Source organism: Mesoplodon bidens (genome assembly GCF_964165515.1).
Source record: "Mesoplodon bidens genome assembly, chromosome: 11".
NCBI lineage: Eukaryota > Metazoa > Chordata > Mammalia > Artiodactyla > Ziphiidae > Mesoplodon > Mesoplodon bidens.
Genome location: NC_138167.1, coordinates 14,586,144 through 14,603,299, shown reverse-complemented (window position 1 = coordinate 14,603,299; position 17,156 = coordinate 14,586,144). Strand labels below are relative to the sequence as shown.

Sequence of the window (17,156 nt, the reverse complement as noted above, 5' to 3'; positions counted from 1 at the left end):
TTCATATACCAAGGGGAGAGCATAACTTTGTACAAATCTCTTAAGAGGGCAATTTGGCAAAATGTTAAGTAATGAACCTTTTAAAAAGCTCATACCCTATCCCAATAATTTCAAGTCTAGGAAACAGACATGCATATGTTATATAAGGTTTTTTCTCACAGCAAAAAGTTGGAAACAACATAGCCATCTAAAAAAAGAGGGATGATTATTATATATTCATAAGATAGAACATCAGAGTTATTAAAAAAATCTTCCATTGAATAAATATATAATGACATAAGGACACACGATATAACTTTAATGAAAACAGCATTCGACATAGTATTAGCAATAAGACCCAAATCTTTAAAAATATTTTTGCATATATACTGAAATATTAATAGAAATTCTCTCTGCATAATGAGACCAGGTGATTTTATTTTCTCCTTCTTTATACTCTTCAGTTTTTTCCAAATGTTTTACTTCTATAATCAGAAAGAAACACTTAACATTATAAAACAGGTTGGAAAAAAGGACACACACTAAACACAGATTTGGAATCATTCTCTGACATTTCTTTACTAAATTTTTTTAAATGCCATCATTATTAGATGCATCTATACTCTGTGATAGATTAAGATTTTCAAAATAAAACTGGAACAGATGAATTTTCAAACAGAGAAAAAAAATTGACACTAAGTTTAACAAGTTACTTTCTCCCCACCATTGCTTTGTATACTATGAAAAATGAGCAAGGAGTAATTCCTTGTTTCTTCTTAAGACTGCCATACTGTCCTATTTTACTAAGTTTTAAATTTTAGGTTAAACAGCTTCATTGTAAATATTTAATAAAATGGGTATTATATGCACCTTCAACCAGGTTCAGCAAAAGCTGATGGAATTCACTCAATATGAAGTCTAAAACTATTTTTCATCTCAGAGGCAAATTCTCTTTTGAAGACCATGTCTGTTCCAAAGAAATAATATGTGTAAAGAATCTTAGTCACTTGGAAGGGACGGGGAGAAAAAAAGCATGTAGAACATCCACGGGAGGCATGTGGCAAGCAAGTTTGGGTAGCATTACTCAGTCACTGACACTGTGTGGGAATTATTCTCTGAAGTGGCCAGTGATTTCAGAAGAACCAGAGCGAATCCCTGGCCCACTGTAGCAGGGTGCAGCTTTGATCACAGTGAGGCTGTACTGTCACTTGTACCAAATCGAAGTTGGTTTCCTCAATCCCCCTTGCTCAAGGCAGCCAGTATAGGATTGGTTTCTATTGCTTCTTCCTCAGTATTTTTTTTTTTTTTTTTTGCGGTAAGAGGGCTTCTCGCCACTGTGGCCTCTCCCGTTGCGAAGCACAGGCTCCGGACGCGCAGGCTCAGCGGCCATGGCTCACGGGCCCAGCCACTCCGCAGCATGTGGGATCCTCCCGGTCCGGGGCACGAACCCGTGTGCCCTGCATCGGCAGGCAGACTCTCAACCACTGCGCCACCAGGGAAGCCCTCTTCCTCAGTATTTAACTCTTCCTCTTCATTCTCCAGGGTCCAGGCATGAACCACCCTGCATGTATCTTCAACTACTTCTTCAATGGAAGGCAGAAAGCATCCTTGAAAATCATTGATAATATCACTTCTTAGGAAGTCTGCAGATGCTCAGGTTCGTGGCCTTCCTGGCCTTTAGCACTGTGCACTGTATACAAGGGAGAAGCAGATCTCTGATCATGCAGCCTTTCACACCCTGACTTCCTACGTGACCGGGCCTTCCTCCCTCATCACACAGTTTCTTGGAAGGCTGGCTGATAAGAATCTTGGCTTCAGCCAAGGACAGAAAATTACTTAAGACCAGAGGGCCAGTCTTCACTCCAGCAATGGGCATGCAATACAAGGTGGTCAAAGTCCTTGTCTAAGATTTTTTTTATTGAGGAATAGAGAGGAAGCCTTATCTTTTGGGTTAAAAAGCTAAAAGGGTGTAATTTGGGGCCGTGGGCAAACATTTTTCTGGGTAAGTGGAGAAAAGCTTTCTAAAGTGAAAAAAGGTGAGTGAGGAAGGGACTTGAAGGATTCACTTGTGTCACTCCTGGAACTAATGTGGGAAAAGAGTTTGCTTTTGCTTGTAATAGTTGGCATTGGGTCATTGACATTTACAACAATATGAATCCTGACTAGATGATAAGTGAGAAGCAGAAAAGTGTCCTGGGATGTTCAGATTTGGGCAATGACTTGTTTTTCTTACAATCTGTAATAGGTCTTCATCTCAAACATCTCATTGCCTATTATGTGTCAAGTGTTGCAAACATAAAGATGATATGACACAGTCTCTGCCTTCAAGGAGGTAACAGTCCAGAGGGATTCTCTTGGGTGTTTCTGAAATTACTGGCCACTTCAGAGAATAATTCCCATATAGCTAGGAGGCTACTTCTAAGTAACCAAGGAATTCTCCGCGCAGCTCTGAAACGTCTGTCACCTGTACCTCGTGAGGACTAATTTCTATTTCTCTCAAGCCTCTCTAGGACCCACTGAGTTCAGTGGTCTACACCTGCTTTACTCATATGAATGATGACAGTATATCTCCCCCGTTCTCCAAACCACAGCAGCCTGAACTGTGAACGTTTCTAAATGGAAATGGCATCGTCAGTGGCAAGGTCTGAGATTCAGCTGTCTCCCAACAGCCCTCACAGGTCCCTGCATTATCTTGGCTTAATCCTGGATCTGGTCCCACAATCAGGCCTCTGAGCAGATCCTATCTGTCTCCTGGAGGAGAATCACATAAGCCAAACTCGAGAAACAGCTGATTTCCTAATTCATATTGGGACAGATAGATGTCACATAAAGAGAATATTTAAATTTCACAAAGAGCCACATTACAAGGTTTCTGAATAGCATGGAATGAAGTTGACTGTCATCATCAAAATTCATCAATCAACAAATATTTACTGAGGAACTACTATGAGAAAAAGTTTAAGCTTGAGGGACTAAAAACACAGCAATGAACAAGCTGCTTTTCATGAAGCTTACCTACCATAAGGAGTGTAGGCAAACAGGTATTAAGCAAGCACTGACTTGATTTTAAAACGTGCTTTTTCAATATACTATTTCTGAATTAAGGATCAAGGGTTTTTTTTAATATGGTTATGTCTCTCCCCTCTGAAAAGCTGTTACTATTATTAAATCAATGGCACTGATAATCGCTGGCAGCTTAAAAGAAATATGGGGTTACACAATTAAATATTTAATCATGATCTTGTTAAGTGTTAAAAAGAAATATAAGGAGAGAATCTGATGAGGGAGTGACCTTACACTGGAGGGGCTCCACCAGGCCCCCAAAGTCTCACCTTCACACAACAGTCAGACTGACCCTTTCAAAGGGCGAAGCCAGACCACACATCTCCTCCTCTGCTCAGACCTGCGACGGCTCCACATCTCCCCGTGTAACAACCAATTACATCAACCAAGGAGGCCGCCACGCAGCCGGGCTCTCCCTTCTCTGATTCCACTGTCTTTTTCTCCCACACCCATCCCTCTTCACTCTTCTCCTGATCCTACACACCTTGCTCTAATTTTTTTCTTACAGCATTTATATATTCTTACATACCATAAACCTTATATTTTCTTTTTCTGATATTCTCTCCTCCACCATCCCAGTCCCCAGAAGGGTAAAGTTTTTTGGTCTGTTTTGTTTAATGATTGTACCTAATTGCTAAGGCACGTAATTATGAGTTCAAAATGTATTGATGAGGAGTGAAGGAAAAAAATGCATCAGTGAACAACTGAGTAATTGGAAGACCTTGCCAATGGGACTGGAATAATAGTCAAAATCAACTGGCTTAGGCTTGCTCTCTACTAGATAGTAGAGAGTAACTTCTGCTGCAGCTTTTCCCCTTTTTCTAAATTTCCACATCACACCAACCCCACCCCAAGTCTTTCTTTAGCTATAGCAACGCTTTCACTCAGGTTATGGTCCAATCTCAAGCCCAGGATGCTATCAATTTATCTTTCAGGTGACGTTGCACTGCTCTGTTCTCATCACTCTGTGGGGTTTCGCAGCTGAACTTTCAGAGGAAGGCTTATTCCTTATGTTTGTGAGAAAGGCCTCTTCCACACTGGGCCGAGTCCTCACAATACATCTGCTCAAAGCATGATGTATACTTCAGAGCGTTTCTCAGTCTACAACTGTATGTTTGTGATTATGATACTGCTGGCTCTCTCCTTAATTTAACTATAAGCTCCTTAAGAGCAAGGTCCATGTCTGTTTCGTTCGTAAAACCTAAAGCACTTGGCACACAGTACTCAGTCAGTGTTTGCTGATTTAATAATTGGATGGATGAATATGACATTCCTGGCTTGGATCTACATACTGTTTGGAGATAATTAGGTAGCTGAGATAGCATTTTGTGGGGGCAGGGGAGAGGGGGGTGGTTTGTATTTCTTATTCATGAGGGAGGAATAGAAGATAATGTCGGGAGTCCTTTGGAAAGGCCAGATTTTAGCCACCTAAAATGCTATGCCCTCTCAAGATAAGCAGCTCAAAAACCAAATCATCATTAACACCTCCACCTAGAGCTTCCCCCAACCACCTATTCCCTTATTCTGGTCAAGGGTACCAATCATTCTTGTAGCCACTCAGACACAAAGGCTTCTGTGTAACTTTTGACCTCTCTGACAACCTCCCAGCTCAGCAAGACTCCCAAGGCCTGTCAACTCCTCTTCAGTATCTTTGATCAATGGTCTCCTTCCTTTCCATTCCCACTGCTACCAAGTTGGTTCCAGCAACTAACTCCCAGGTTACAGCAACAGAGCCAGGACGGGACTCCTCGATTCCAGGTTTGCCCCTTTCTAACCCAAGCTGCCTATATTAAAATCTCCCTTAAAACCTTCGCTTTAAGCTATTAATGCTATACCAAAAAACACCTGCAGTGGGCTTGCCAAGAAATAAAAATCTCAGCCTTATATTCAAAGACCAGACACAACAACAAACAGTACTCTTAACAGAATTCCTCGCCTGACTTCCCATTATCCTAGCATTTTCTCATCACTTACCAGCAGGGCAGTTATCACTACTCATCACACATATTATACATGTCCCCACCCCCATGAATTTATGTTATCAGCCATCTATCTCAACCCATCTGAATTCCATCCATGCCCTTAAGGCCTAACTCAACTCCTGCCTCTTCCTTCGAGCCTTTCCACGTCAGCCCGGCCTAAGTAAGCTCCTTCTTCCTCCTTTGACTTCTTAAGACACCGTCTGACGGAAAACCAGCATCATTTTTTATATTAACTCCAATTTACGCATACACATCTACACAAGTAAATTTTCACCATTAACCCCAACTTCTACATATCTGTTATAGAAAAACGAAAAGGTCCCAGGAGAGAGTATTGACCCACAAGTGCTGAGAAACCCCTTGTCTTTGTAGAACAGACAGAGGTGCCTAGACACGGATGTTTACATCCTACCAGTCTTCAAGGCCTCCAACTCTTTGACTCTTCCAACCAATTCTTTCTCTACTCCCCATTTCTTCCCCCTTCCTAAACTACACCAGCTTTGAGAATAAGAAGAAAACAAAGAAAGAGGTCTAGCCACATTAGGGGAAAATCATTTGAGAGATCCAGAAAGGGCTCTCCAAATGCAATCACTTGAGTTGTGGGGACTCCTCTGTTCTACCCCGATTAACTCCTCGGGAGGGTGGAGGCCAGCATCATCAGTACAGACACCATTTATTCAGAGGCTCACTGGATACTGGCATTAAGCTGTAGGCAGGCACTACAAGAAGGCACTGAGCAGGCCTGGTCCCGAGCAACCGTCCTGGGGCTAAAAAGGACAATGAGATCCCAGATAAAATTCACTAAAGTTGGAAATCCTATCACCCCACCCTTGAAACTTAAACACATTTTATCACTGAAACACTGTTCTTTATGGTAAACTTTCCTAATCTGCCACAAAACACTCTGCTTTTCTTTTATGAAGACGCCATTTTAAAATTACGTGTTTGTTCCATGTTTTGTTTTAACGTCTCTTTTTCCTACTAGATTGTAGGCTCCAGGAAGGCTGGGTCTCAGTTGTATCACCAAACACCTAGAACAGTGTCTAGCGCTCTTGAGTGGATGTAAAGGAAGGACCAAATTCCAAGGTTCTACTAAAATAATACTAGTCAACAGGTTTATAGGGGGTGAAACAAGCTTCTATTTGTAGGTTGGCCTACTAACCTAACCACTGTACTTATTTCTCTGAAATGATATTTCTGTCCCCAAGCAACCTACTTATGGAGGGACATATACTATAGGATCTGTTTATACTGCCCTGTATTTTTAGGTCTAGAAGGGTTTCAGCCCAGAGACCTTAATTTGAATGCTAGTGACTCATAGTGAAACTATATGACCTACAACAGGCCCTTAACCTCGTTAAGCTTCAGTTTCATCCTGAAAAAGGGGTGGTGGCGGGGATAAAAAGAAAACTAGGGGCTACTGGGAGGATTTAATTAACTGAATGCTGTGTTGAAGTGCCTCACACTAACCAAGTCCATGGGGCCCACACCATCTCCCTTTTTTAATACACTGCATGCTTTTCTCTATACTACAAACTCCCTGAAGGTTGAAACCATAGTTCAATTGTTACGCTGTACCTATCAAATCAGCATAAAGTGCTTTACACATGTAAGGATTACTTATTCTGGGACTCCCCTGGTGGCCCAGTGGTTAAGACTCCACACTCCCAATGCAGGGGGCCTGGGTTCGATCCCTGGTCAGGGAACTAGATCCCACACGCATGCCACAACTAAGAGTTTGCATGCCACAACTAAGGAGCCCGCCTGCCGACCCAGTGCAACCAAATAAATAAATTTTAAAATTTTTTTTAAAAAGGATTACTTATTCCAAAAACTCTGTTATGAATACGAAAAAGATGTACCGCGTCCAGGAATTGTTCTGAAACATTGTGTTGCTATATCTAATTATAATATCATAGTACTACTGTACCAATTTTAAATATCAAATATATTGCAATATATTCTCATTCTTGTGGCAGTTGTGCTCCCTGTCTTCACTCATAGTTTGAATTGTGATAATCTGTGAAGAAACAGATTTTCCTCTCACTTGCAACCTTAAATGGCTATTTCATACTAGAATTCCCATCATTGCAGATTAGTTTGAAATTCTAAGCACACATTAGATCCAACTACAGATTCAGCAGATACTGAAATGAAACTTCATTAGTCAAAAATCAAACACTGCTCTATTTGCATATCTAAGAAAAAGTTCAATTTTCAGAACTTAAAATTTTAAATCAAGAAAAAAGCAATATGGGGGCTTCCCTGGTGGCGTAGTGGTTGAGAGTCCGCCTGCCGATGCAGGGGACATGGGTTCGTGCCCAGGTCAGGGAAGATCCCACATGCGGCAGAGCGGCTGGGCCTGTGAGCCATGGCCGCTGAGCCTGCGCGTCCGGAGCCTGTGCTCCGCAACGGGAGAGGTCACAACAGTGAGAGGCCCGCGTACCGCAAAAAAAAAAAAAAGAAAAAAGCAATATGAAAATATAACCTCACAAAATTTACATACTACTTTATTACCCTGCAAAGACATTTTTTGATCCCCAAACCTGCCACATAAGACAATGACCTCTAAATAATTAGAACAAAGTTTCTCACTATTAGGAGAGCACTGTTTTAAGATTTACTTAGCCCTTTAAATTAACCATCTTAAAGCTTTGAAGCACAAAGTAATAGTCAATGACACATCCATTTTAAGCTACCATGACCTGTCATTACAGAGTCATTAAGTAATATCTCAAGAAGTAAGCAGAAAGTTTTATAACCTTCAAATATATAAGATTACCTTCTGAACTCTACGAGCTAAGTTATTTGAATATTTAAAGCTACACTTTATAAATTATAAAAATCACTGGCAATTTTCAGCATTCTTCCTAAAGATAAAAGGCATGAATTAAGTGTTAAAAAGCAATATGGAAACAATAATCAAATTCAAACTCTGTGTATATATATTTACACACACACACACACACAAGTAATAAAATAATTTAGAGGCTGGCTAGCTTAAAGCAAGCTTTTCTCATAAAAAATTAAAGCTAAATATTTATCTTTACAATATAGAATTTTCAAATTTTAATATTTTCTGGCCAAACTGATTTAAAGTAAAATACCTTCTCTATATTATATATTCTGTTTCCGAACTGTAGGCTTTCATGAAAGAACCAATTTCAAAAACTGTATAACGTAAACTGATTGTCCAGCTCAAGTCTATACAACTCAACTCTGATCGGCTCCTCTGTTGACATTAGTTAGCACTGTTAACTGCGTGCACACAGCTCTCCCTGGAAGATAAGTACACAAAACACAAAGTGCGGCAACAGAAAGACAGCAAGCACAACACAGCTCTGGCTCTGCTTAGACTTATCTACGGTTATCTGCACAAAGCTTAAAGAGGGAGATTAAACAGTTAACTGGGATAGGAAAGCTAAGTAACTTTCCACATTTCCCACATTATCTCTTCTTGGCACTTGAGTTCATTATTTTGTAGAATACTGTAAATTCCCAGGATAGTATAAAATTCAAAGAAATTTGAAAGTGGGCTGGAATTGAGAAGTTGTCTTTTCCAGCCAGCCTAATTTAAAGACGGGAAGACTGAGCTTCAACGTGTTAGAGGGTCAAGGCCTGCCTTCCAACTCTTCCCCACAAGCGTGCTCTTCTCCTTAATGCCCACAGGGATGCAGTCGTTGATACCAAAATACTGTACAAAGATAAATTCTTCTTCTGCCATTTTGAACAAACACCAACATTTGTCCAGGAGAGAAATAATTTGAGAGTTAAATGTACTTCACTTGGGAACTAAAGTAGAAACAACTCAAGTTCTTTCAGTCTCCGTTCTTGCTCTGGGAGCCTCCCAGGAACGCAAGATTAGGAATAACAAGATGGTCAATGTGTCTTTTATTGGCCTTTCATCTTGCCTCTTCCCCTGTGAACAAAATTCACCCTGCTCACTAGATCACCTGTTTTTCTTATAATTTGAGAGTAACCTCCTTCCTTCATCTAAAAAAGAACCAACAATGAGAAATATATCCACCAACAGTCATCACTTTCCTACTGAAGACTCCTATCCTTTCTCCTACTCTGAACATTCTAAATATAGTTCATGTTCCTGCTGTTTCTCATCTTGCTGTCTTTGCAGACCATAAATTCCAAAGGCATGTTTCTGTTGTTTTATTATGTGGTGTGACAATGGAAAGAGTAATTCTTCTGACTACATCCACAATTAAAATGAGATTCAGACGTGGTAACATGTGTGAAAGCACTCTGTAAATTGTGAAGTTTAAGATAAAAAGTAGTGCCCCTATTATATTAGAATGATCAGGCATCCCTAATTGCTCATAACAACACAAGTAAGTAAAAAATTTCTAGGAAATTTCAGCCCACATTAGAGATTTAACTAATCTTAAAAGAAATTAGTCTTCTGATATAACCCACAAAGGAAAAGAAGTAGCACCCAACATTCAGCAAATCATGTATTTGTCAATGGTTATTTTACTTGAAGTTTAATGAGCGTATATTTCTAAAACATGCTCAATTTTAGAACAAATTACCTTCATAATATAAATTCTTTATTGCTACTTTTGGACACAATGATTGGCTATCAATACCACATGATTAAAACCCACTAGTTTAAAAATGTATCCTGAGTTAAAGTAAAATTATTACCACTTTCTTAATATTGTCCTCATTTGCCTGAGAAACTTACTTAGGCATGACACTCAAGCAACTCTAATCAAAACGGCTAGTAAAACAAAAGAAAACTCAGTCTTTCTAACAGCTTGCTTCTAAACTAAAACATACATATTTGGCCCACACAGAATAATAACATTTTGTACTGTCAAACATTCGTCTAAGGATGTACACATTCACTGACATTTAAATAATATTGATAATTGTAATGTTACTCCTATTCTGTAGATCAGCTAGGCTTAAGGTACAGTAGTTAAAATTATACTGGATAAAAATAAATGAACTCCACCAAAAAAACTGTCTTTCTTCAGAAATATCAATACTTTGTCCAAAAAAAAAAAAAAGAAGCATCCCTTTTCATGGCAATACAAACTCAGTTTAATTCAGGATAAAAATAACCGCTAGAAAAAATACTTGGTGACTCTGCACTTTACTCATGCCTTTATTTTTTAGGCCATCTAACAATGCACAGCACAATCTCCAAATAAAAGATGTAAATTAAACATATCCAGAGAAGGACCACATCATGAAACTATACTCCATTCCTGTATCTTAGTTCTGCTTTCTCTATTTCTACATCCAAAAAAGGAAGCATAGCTAATACTATACATATCCCTTAACATTTTATGCAAATATCATTCTAAAAAATGTTAAAACCATATAGGTAATTATAATTTAGTGAAGTACGGCATCATCTTTAAAATGGCACTTAGCAAAATACCTTACTGGGCCCAATGTAACAGAGGTGTCTTTATCTAGGTACCTGTTATTATTATTAAACCATTGACATTTCAACCAAATCTTGTATTTAAGCATTCTCTTTCAAGCGTCAGTTCCTTAAAATTAAACAAAAAATTTTAAAACAACAAAAACAAGCTCTTAAGTAAACAGTTTCTAATTTAAAATGAAGATAAAACCACCTTTATTTTCCCTTGAGGGATAAAAAATTTTCCTATATAATATTGCCCTCAAACATTGTATTTGTCTCCAAGTACTATCAAGTTAACTCCTCTGAACAGAAAATTATTTCAATATTCTATAGAATTAACTTAACGTTAGGACTGGTCATTTGTCCCTTGTAAGTGCTACTGAAAGCCTTTTTATTCAAACACAATTACCAGTAAAATCTTTCGATATGTATTTTTTTGATATGTATTTTTAAAACTTAGATATATTTAAATAAACTGAGGCAAATTACAAACAATGCTCCAACAGATGTTTGTGAAATATTCCTTATTTATTTGTTACTTTCAGTCCTGTTATTGTCCATCAAATGGTAATCTAGCTTTACACCACTTTTGCTACTTATTAATAGTTCTGGTCAAAATACACATGAGCAGAATTCACTTAAAAAGAAAAAAAAAAGGTAACATACTAAAGACAAAATACTGTAATGCTCTATCACTCAAAAATATATACAGAAGCACCAAAAATGTAACTGTGGCCATAAATGATCTAACTGCCAAATCAATGAAGGTCCAGGCAAACAACATAAGAAAACTAAGAGTGTCATCTTTTACCTCAAAATTCCAACACTCATAAAGCATAAAGTCAATATAATACAATAAACCTTAAGAAATCATGATCATACCGAGACATACAACCAAAGGTTAATCACATTTGAATTACCAAGGAAAAAAATCATAATTAAAAAAACTCACTTTATATAGTATCTTGCACCTTCAAAAGTATATGCTTCTTCCCAGCCAGTAGGCAAATCTAAAAAAAACATACATTTCACCATTAGTATTACTTCTATAGAACAGCACAGTAAGTTTCAAACCATTTTAATTATTCCTTTTCATGATCAGCTATTTTTATTTATTAAGTAGGTTTGTAACCCCCCTAAAAAGCATTAGACTGGTAATAAAACTCAGATATAATATCATTTTTGGGAAAATGGCAATTCAAATGTAAAGCCACCAGAAAAGTATCAACAATATTAGAGGTTATCTGACATAATTATACACTTTGATCAGAGTGGAGAGGAACTACGCCCTGGCAGCCAAAAAAGCAAAGGGATGCCTTGTAATCCTAGGTAAGTACCCTTGAACGGTAGGCCAAAAACTCCCCCAAAACCAAAGAAAAAGACTATGCGTAAAAGGTAACACCCACTTCTTCCTAGGTATGTTGTGTCTATGTAAGACCATATCTTTCAGCTACATAAGTGAATCCATCCAGGAAGTGTCACTGATGAGAAAGAACTTCCTAAGTACTTAATTAGGGGGAAAGAAATCTGAAATCACATACTTATACATACATGTGTGTTTCTACAGACCTGACTTTAAGAGACGTGAAGTTTCAAGTAATAAACCTGGCAATAATGCAGGTGAAGGATGGCACCATTCTGTGCTACATATTACTTACAAACGACCAGTGTCTTGGATTTAACCAAAAAACCGCTCTGAAATAAAAAACCGATGATGTGTGTACAAAGTCAAAGTAAACCAAACCAGAGAAAAATCAAGATCATCTCTCAAAAATAAAATTAACCTGAAATCATATAATAAAATTTTCTGAGGTGTGAATGTTATCAAATCCTTGGGGGTAAATAGGATAAAGATTTATATTTCACATAGCCAAAATAATCATGGAATAATTCCACGAGACGATTAGGCTAAATAAATATCATATTATCTCTTGTGACACAAACCTGTTACTATCCATAAGGCAAAGAGGCCATCAAAGTTGACTTACGTATGCAAAACACTGAAATGTACATTCAAGTCAAAGACGACATGGGGAGTTAAGAAATATGACGCCGTATTAGTCAGAAATGCCTTAAAAATGTAACCTCATCATGCTTGCTATACCAGCTTTCCCCTTCCTCCTCCACCTTTTTGCAAATTTAGAGATATTAGTCACTTCGCTGAACTCCAGAATTTAATAGAGAAGGCAGGCTTGTTCAATATCCTGGCAACTTTAAGAGAGAATCTCAGAGTTGGAGAAGTATCCCGGAGGGCAAGCTCTACAGACTTCTGAAGCCGGCCTCACCTTCCACCCAAACTGCTCTCAAGCCTTTCCAATCACCCGAAACAGAGGCAGGCCAGGAAGAGAACACATGTTACGTTTCAAAGACAAACAAGTTTCAAGAATGTACACAAAGAATGACAAAAGAAAGCCAGACCAGCACTGAAGCTCCAATCAGCTCTCCTCCAGCTCAACTCACATGCAGCATTCAAACAAGCTACCCAAGGCACCAGGAAGATATGCTTCGCCGGCGACCCTCTCCTATTACGGCACCAGTGCCCACACGCAGGACACCTCCCAGCACGCCCACAGCCTCCTGGCCGTGTGTGCGACCTCGGTGCCGCCGCCGGGGACTTCGAATCTGGCTGGCCAGCAACTGCAGCTGCAAATGCCTGCCCCGGCCCCGGCTGCTCCTCCGGGGGCACGAGGGAAAGCGTGCTGATTTCCCAAGCCGCTCTGTCGCGGAGAGGATCGAAGCACCCCCAAACTCCTCTCCTCCTCCTCCTCCAACAGCCACCTACCCACAAGTCCCACCTCGGAGGAGGAAGCCGCACAGGAGGAGGGAGGCAGCTCCCGGGGAGGAGGGGGAGGATGTGGACACATTCTCCCGGCAGACGAGAGGCAGGGTCCCGGGCTGCAGGAGGGGAGTGGGAAAGGACTTCCTAAAGGTTGAAAGGGGGGTGAGGTGGGGGGCCCGGGGGGCGCTCGGAGGACTCAGGAGTGGCCGCGGGAGGAAAAACTCAGGATCCCAGGTTTCCCGGGGGAGGGGAGTGGGCCACCCAGGGGCGTGGAGGAAGAGCAGGTTGGGATGGGGCAGAGGGCGCCGTGGGCTAGTGGCCATCAAAGGCGGAGGAGAGGGGCGTCCGGAGACTCGAGGGAAGTCCCCCGGCGCCTCTACCTGCGGCCGCCCCCGCCCGCCGGCCTCCGCCCCACCTCGCCGCCTCCCGGGGACGGCGGCTCGGGGCAGGTTGCCGGCTGGAGGTGGGCGGCCAGGGCTCTGCAGCCTCCTCCCGGCGAAACCCAACTCCGCTCGGGCCCGGCCGGGCTCGGGGTTACCTGTGCTCTGCCGCCGGTGCCCGGTGACCACGGCCTCGCCGGTGACGGGGTGCAGCCAGGTGGTGCTCTTCGCCTCCTCGCTGCAGGGGTGAGAGAAGGGGCCGAGACGGGGCGTGAGTGGGGGCGCGGGAGGAGCCGAGGGGGCCGGAGAGGCACCGACCCGGCTCGCTCCCCTCTGTCGCCAGCCTCCCGCCCCCTCCGGGCCCCCGCGCCGTCCCCAGCTCTTTACTTGATGAAGAAGACTCGGCCGCCCCGGGTGATCCCGTAAGTCCAGGAGCGGGGCAGGGAGCAGATCCACTCCAGGTTCAGATCCGCCGCCATGTCTGATCCCCAGCCGCCGCCGCCGCCTTCTCCTGCTGCCGCCGAGGCTGCTGAGGGAGGAGGGAGCGAGCGAGCGAACCAGCGGAGGGAGCGCGGAGCGAGCGCGGCCGGAGCGCGCCTCCCCGGCCCGGCGCGCCCCCGCGCGCGCCCTACCGCCTCGGGCGGCGCCCGCCCCGCCGCCCGGGCTGGGTAGGGCCCGCGGCGCCGCCCCTCCGCATCTTCCGCGGCCGCCGGCCGGCCGCCCAGCCGCGCGCTCGGGGGGGATGGGTGAGCGGCGCCGCGCCCCGCGGCCAGACCCCTCCCCCCCCCGCCCCACCCCCGCCCCCGCCGCCAGAGCGAAGGTTCCGAGATCGATTTAAAAAAAAAAAAAAAGCGTCCTGCCCCCCGGGCTTTGCCTGAAGGCTTCCCAGCCCCCAGGGAGATTCAAAGGGAGGTAATCCGCGCTCCTCTGATTGCTCTCTCTTTAAAACAACAGAGACACAGCATCTGAGCTTTGTTTTAAAAGAGCTATTGGGTATCCAAGAGATTTTTCAAACAAACAAACTAACAAAAAAAAAATATATATATATATAGGTGGCTTTAAAATGGCAAGCTGTTTTTGTTGAAGCACACGGAAGGTTTTTCCTGTTTGTGTTTTGTGTGCGAGATATCATAGGTTTGACGGGTTGCGGTAGACTCATGAAATAGGGGTGGATTCAGACTTGACAAAACAAGTTTGCCTCTCCCTAGACCCCTTGAATCATATGTTTTATAAAATACAAACCTGTCTTTTTCTCTTACTTTTTTAAAAGATTCACTTATTTATCAATCTGAATTTCTACTTTCTTCTATCTCCTATAAATTACAATAATAGTTAACTTTCTTGAGTCCTTGTAACCCTGTACGTTTTTAAGGCCCTACAATAGCCCTATAGATGTTATTATACACATGGGGAAAATGAAGTTTAAAGAAACTTGCCAAGGTCATAGTACTAAGTGGCAAACCATGGATTCAGACTGGCTTTAATATTTCGAAAGTCTATTTGTATAATCACATTGCTCTACTTATTTTAAAAGTGCCCCCCTGCTTTGGTTTTTTTGAACGAGTAAAGGGCAGATTTCAATGCAACTAAAATCTACCTTAACACCCGCTTAGTGCACTGGCCTCCTTTTAATTGTCTCTGATGCTCAGCCACACTTGGAATTGCTTCTGTGTCTTTGCCCCAAGATGACTCATGCCAACAGGATACACAGCTCAATAATAATAGTACTACTTGGTTTTCTCATAGCACCTTTTTCTGACCACTTTTTGGGGCCCCTAAAGAATTATCTTCCCAATCACTAAAGAGGCAAATAATCTTTTTCAAAGAGTCATGTACCACAATGTTCATTGCAGCTCTATTTACAATAGCCAGGACATGGAAGCAACCTAAGTGTCCATAGACAGATAAATGGATAAAGAAGATGTGGCACATATATACAATGGAATATTACTCAGCCATAAAAAGAAACGAAATTGAGTTAGTTGTAGTGAGGTGGATGGACCTAGAGTCTGTCATACAGAGTGAAGTAAGTCAGAAAGAGAAAAACAAATACCATATGCTAACACATATATATGGAATCCCAAAAAAAAAAAAGTTCTGAAGAACCTAGGGGCAGGACAGGAATAAAGACACAGACGTAGAGAATGGACTTGAGGACACGGGGAGGGGGATGGTAAACTGGTATGAAGTGAGAGAGTGGCATGGACATATATACACTACCAAACATAAAACAGCTAGTGGGAAGCAGCCACATAGCACAGGGAGATCAGCTTGGTGCTTTGTGACCACCTAGAGGGGTGGAGTAGGGAGGGTGGGAAGGAGATGCAGGAGGGAGGGGATATGGGGATATATGTATATGTATAGCTGATTCACTTTGTTATAAAGCAGAAACTAACACACCATTGTAAAGCAATTATACTCCAATAAAGATGTTAAAAAATAAATAAATAAAATATATTTATATAACCAACAAGGACCTACTGTATAGCACAATGCTGCTCAGTGTTCTGTAATAACCTAGATGGGAAAACATTTTGAAAAGGAATAGATACATGTATATGTATAACTGAATCACTTTGCTGTACTCCTGCAACTAACACAACACTGTTAATCAACTAATCCAATATAATTTTTTTTAAAGGAGCAAGAAATAAAGAAAATAAATATCTGTTGTTTAAAAAAAAAATCTTTTTCAACAGTTATAGAAACTAAGGCACAGAAGGGTAAATGATGTTGGCCAAATCCAGCAACTCAGGTGGAGCCTGGATGAGAATGTAGTTTCACTGGACTTTTTCTCTCATACTCTAATTCCCCAAGGCCATTCTGTCTTTGGTGAAAAGGAGTCTGCAATTACTGCTATAATTTTCCTGTCCATCTGCATACACAGGGGAAAAAAATAACATCACTTTAATGTTTTTCTCTTTTTGGTTCCTTTGCATTATCCTCTTTCATTTCATTACTTCTTGACATCTTATCTCCTGCCCAGTCTCTGGAAAAATGTGGGTTTTTTTAATCAGTGAATAGCAGGAAATGTTTCACATTACCGTCAGTGGTCACAGGATGTAACATAGCAAGAAAATCAAGAGCTATTGACTTTATATTGTACTATCGTTACAGACTGAAAAATCTAAAGTGACTCTTTAATATCATAATAACTTTAGAATTCTAGTACCTGTTAGTCCAGCGATAGCATTTGACTTTTTGACAAATACTGCTGAGAAGTAAAGTGGACCATATGTTGTCATATGTTTCACCCATTCATTCAATAACCATCTATAGGATCCCTACTATATATTCCTTTTAGTTGTGAATCTTTGATTTACAAGATCCATTAATGCAAGGCATATTTCAAAAAGTGATATTCACTTAATAAAAATGTGTATCTTATGAAATCACATTTGCTGTGCTTAAATAGTAACCTAAAATCTTAAGTACAATTCCATGTGTCCCAAAATTTAGGAAAGGCAGTAAATAAAAAACTTAGTGACAATATACAAAATGAGGCGTATACAAAGTGCTCCTGATTTGGGAAAATAATAGCCCTCCTGACTTCCGGGAACCAATAAAAGCAGCTTCATACA

The 17,156-nt window shown here is 41.2% G+C and overlaps 1 protein-coding gene across 9 annotated transcripts in view; it reads right to left on the bottom strand.

The window, feature by feature from the left end:
• PLEKHA5 (pleckstrin homology domain containing A5) overlaps positions 1-14,204 on the bottom strand; it is a 238,676-nt gene extending 224,472 nt beyond the window's left edge. For 6 of the 9 annotated variants that reach the window (XM_081249187.1, XM_081249183.1, XM_081249188.1 and 3 more), the window contains exons 1-3: positions 13,963-14,204; positions 13,734-13,813; positions 11,369-11,426 (exon numbers count right to left, since the gene is read on the bottom strand). In XM_081249187.1, the coding sequence (XP_081105313.1) occupies positions 11,369-11,426; positions 13,734-13,813; positions 13,963-14,054 (230 nt within the window). In that variant the 5' untranslated portion in view covers positions 14,055-14,204. The other 3 variants (XM_081249184.1, XM_081249185.1, XM_081249194.1) reach the window with 3 other exon arrangements.
• Positions 14,205-17,156: the final 2,952 nt, after the last annotated feature.